Below are 2,264 nucleotides of genomic sequence, written 5' to 3' on the forward strand. Positions count from 1 at the left end.
CTCTAGTTGATACAGGTAATTTATAATCTCTATCTGATACAGGTAATTTATAATCTCTACATTATACAGGTAATTTATAATTTCTACATTATACAGGTAATTTATAATTTCTACATTATACAGGTAATTTATAATCTCTAGTTGATACAGGTAATTTATAATCTCTAGTTGATACAGGTAATTTATAATCTCTATCTGATACAGGTAACTTATAAACTTCTAAACTGCCTGCTACGGGATCTTCTTTCCAGGGCTTACGTGTTTATTTACGTCGTATTCATGTTGACTACAACAGAAGTGACATCATGCTTGGGGGAGAGATTCTGAGCGCTCTTCTTTGTTGAATAAACTCTAGTTGATACAGGTAATTTATAATCTCTAGTTGATACAGGTAATTTATAATCTCTACATTATACAGGTAATTTATAATCTCTAGTTGATACAGGTAATTTATAATCTCTACATTATACAGGTAATTTATAATCTCTAGTTGATACAGGTAATTTATAATCTCTACATTATACAGGTAATTTATAATCTCTACATTATACAGGTAATTTATAAACTCTAGTTGATACAGGTAATTTATAATCTCTACATTATACAGGTTATTTATAATCTCTAGTTGATACAGGTAATTTATAATCTCTAGTTGATACAGGTAATTTATAATCTCTACATTATACAGGTAATTTATAATCTCTAGTTGATACAGGTAATTTATAATCTCTACATTATACAGGTAATTTATAATCTCTACATTATACAGGTAATTTATAATCTCTAGTTGATACAGGTAATTTATAATCTCTACATTATACAGGTAATTTATAATCTCTAGTTGATACAGGTAATTTATAATCTCTATCTGATACAGGTAATTTATAATCTCTAGTTGATACAGGTAATTTATAATCTCTAGCTGATACAGGTAATTTATAATCTCTAGCTGATACAGGTAACTTATAATCTCTACATCATACAGGTAATTTATAAACTCTAGTTGATACAGGTAATTTATAATCTCTAGTTGATACAGGTAATTTATAATCTCTACATTATACAGGTAATTTATAATCTCTACATTATACAGGTAATTTATAATCTCTACATTATACAGGTAGTTGATACAGGTAACTTATAATCTCTACATGAGACAGGTAACTTATAAACTTCTAAACTGCCTGCTGCAGGATCTCCTTGCCAGGGCTTACGTGTTTATTTACATCGTATTCATGTTGACTACAGCAGAAGTGACATCATGCTAGGGGGAGAGATGCTGAGCGCTCTTCTTTGTTGAATAAGCAAACTCTAATATGCCCTATAGTGCTCTTGAAGTCAAAAGACAAAGTCCAATCATCAAAACCTGGTGGCTGTTGGGCCCAGGGGGGCAGGATGTCGCTCTAATATGCCCTATAGTGCTCAGGGTTCCCACTGGTGCTTGAATTCCTTGAAAATGCTTGAATTTCAATTAAGTGTTTTCAAGGTTGTGAAAATGCTTGAATGTTTGGTGAAGTGCTTGAAAATGCTTGAAATTTGTGTCAAGTCAAACTCAGTAAGCCAAATAATAGAAATAAATTGTTCAAGTACATCAAAAATCTGAGGGAGTGAGATGTGAGATGGGATTTGCCATTCGACACCCTAAAATTGATTATAATGCAGAAAATTGCATCAATTTTCTGGGGGAGGACCGCCACACCTCCTTCCCACGACCTAAAGGTGCTGGAAAACTGAAAATTTGGTGCTTGAAGGTGCTTGAAAAGTGCTTGAATTTGTTCATGAAAAAGGTGTGGGAACCCTGAGTGCTCTTGAAGTCAAAAGACAAAGTCCAATCATCAAAACCTGGTGGCTGTTGGGCCCAGGGGGGCAGGATTTCGCTGGTTAGCTTCGCCGATTAGCAATTCGCCATTTTCGCACTTCCGACATTCACTTCGCTCATGATGATTGGTGGGTATGCGAGTTTAGTGTTGGGCGCACAGACCTTTACAGGTCTGTGGTTGGGCACCTCCTTGCATCTAATGCCCGTCTTCCATATAGCTTTCTGGTCAGTCATTAACGTGGCACATAATTGGCTGAGTAAACTGTCGCCAGAAATAACTCAATTTCCACAGCGTGTTGGTCACCCCTCGTCATCTCGTCCTCTTGGCCGTGTGCTTGTCGCCCCTGCAGCTGCCCGAACCGCTGATCCAGCACCGTTTCTATAACGACATGATCAGCATCGCCAAGGAGACGCAGAAGATCGTCATGGTGGAGGCGGCGTCGCA

The 2,264-nt window shown here is 36.4% G+C and overlaps 1 protein-coding gene across 1 annotated transcript in view; it reads left to right on the plus strand.

Annotated features, from left to right (window-relative positions):
* LOC134450499 (rho GTPase-activating protein 29-like) overlaps window positions 1-2,264 on the plus strand; it is a 75,084-nt gene that overhangs the window by 67,002 nt on the left and 5,818 nt on the right. Inside the window, exon 21 of the mRNA XM_063200341.1 lies at window positions 2,170-2,261. Coding sequence (XP_063056411.1) covers window positions 2,170-2,261 — 92 coding nt within the window. The remainder of the gene's footprint in view (window positions 1-2,169; window positions 2,262-2,264) is intronic.

The sequence above is a fragment of the Engraulis encrasicolus genome, chromosome 6 (genome assembly GCF_034702125.1).
Source record: "Engraulis encrasicolus isolate BLACKSEA-1 chromosome 6, IST_EnEncr_1.0, whole genome shotgun sequence".
NCBI classification, from domain to species: domain Eukaryota; kingdom Metazoa; phylum Chordata; class Actinopteri; order Clupeiformes; family Engraulidae; genus Engraulis; species Engraulis encrasicolus.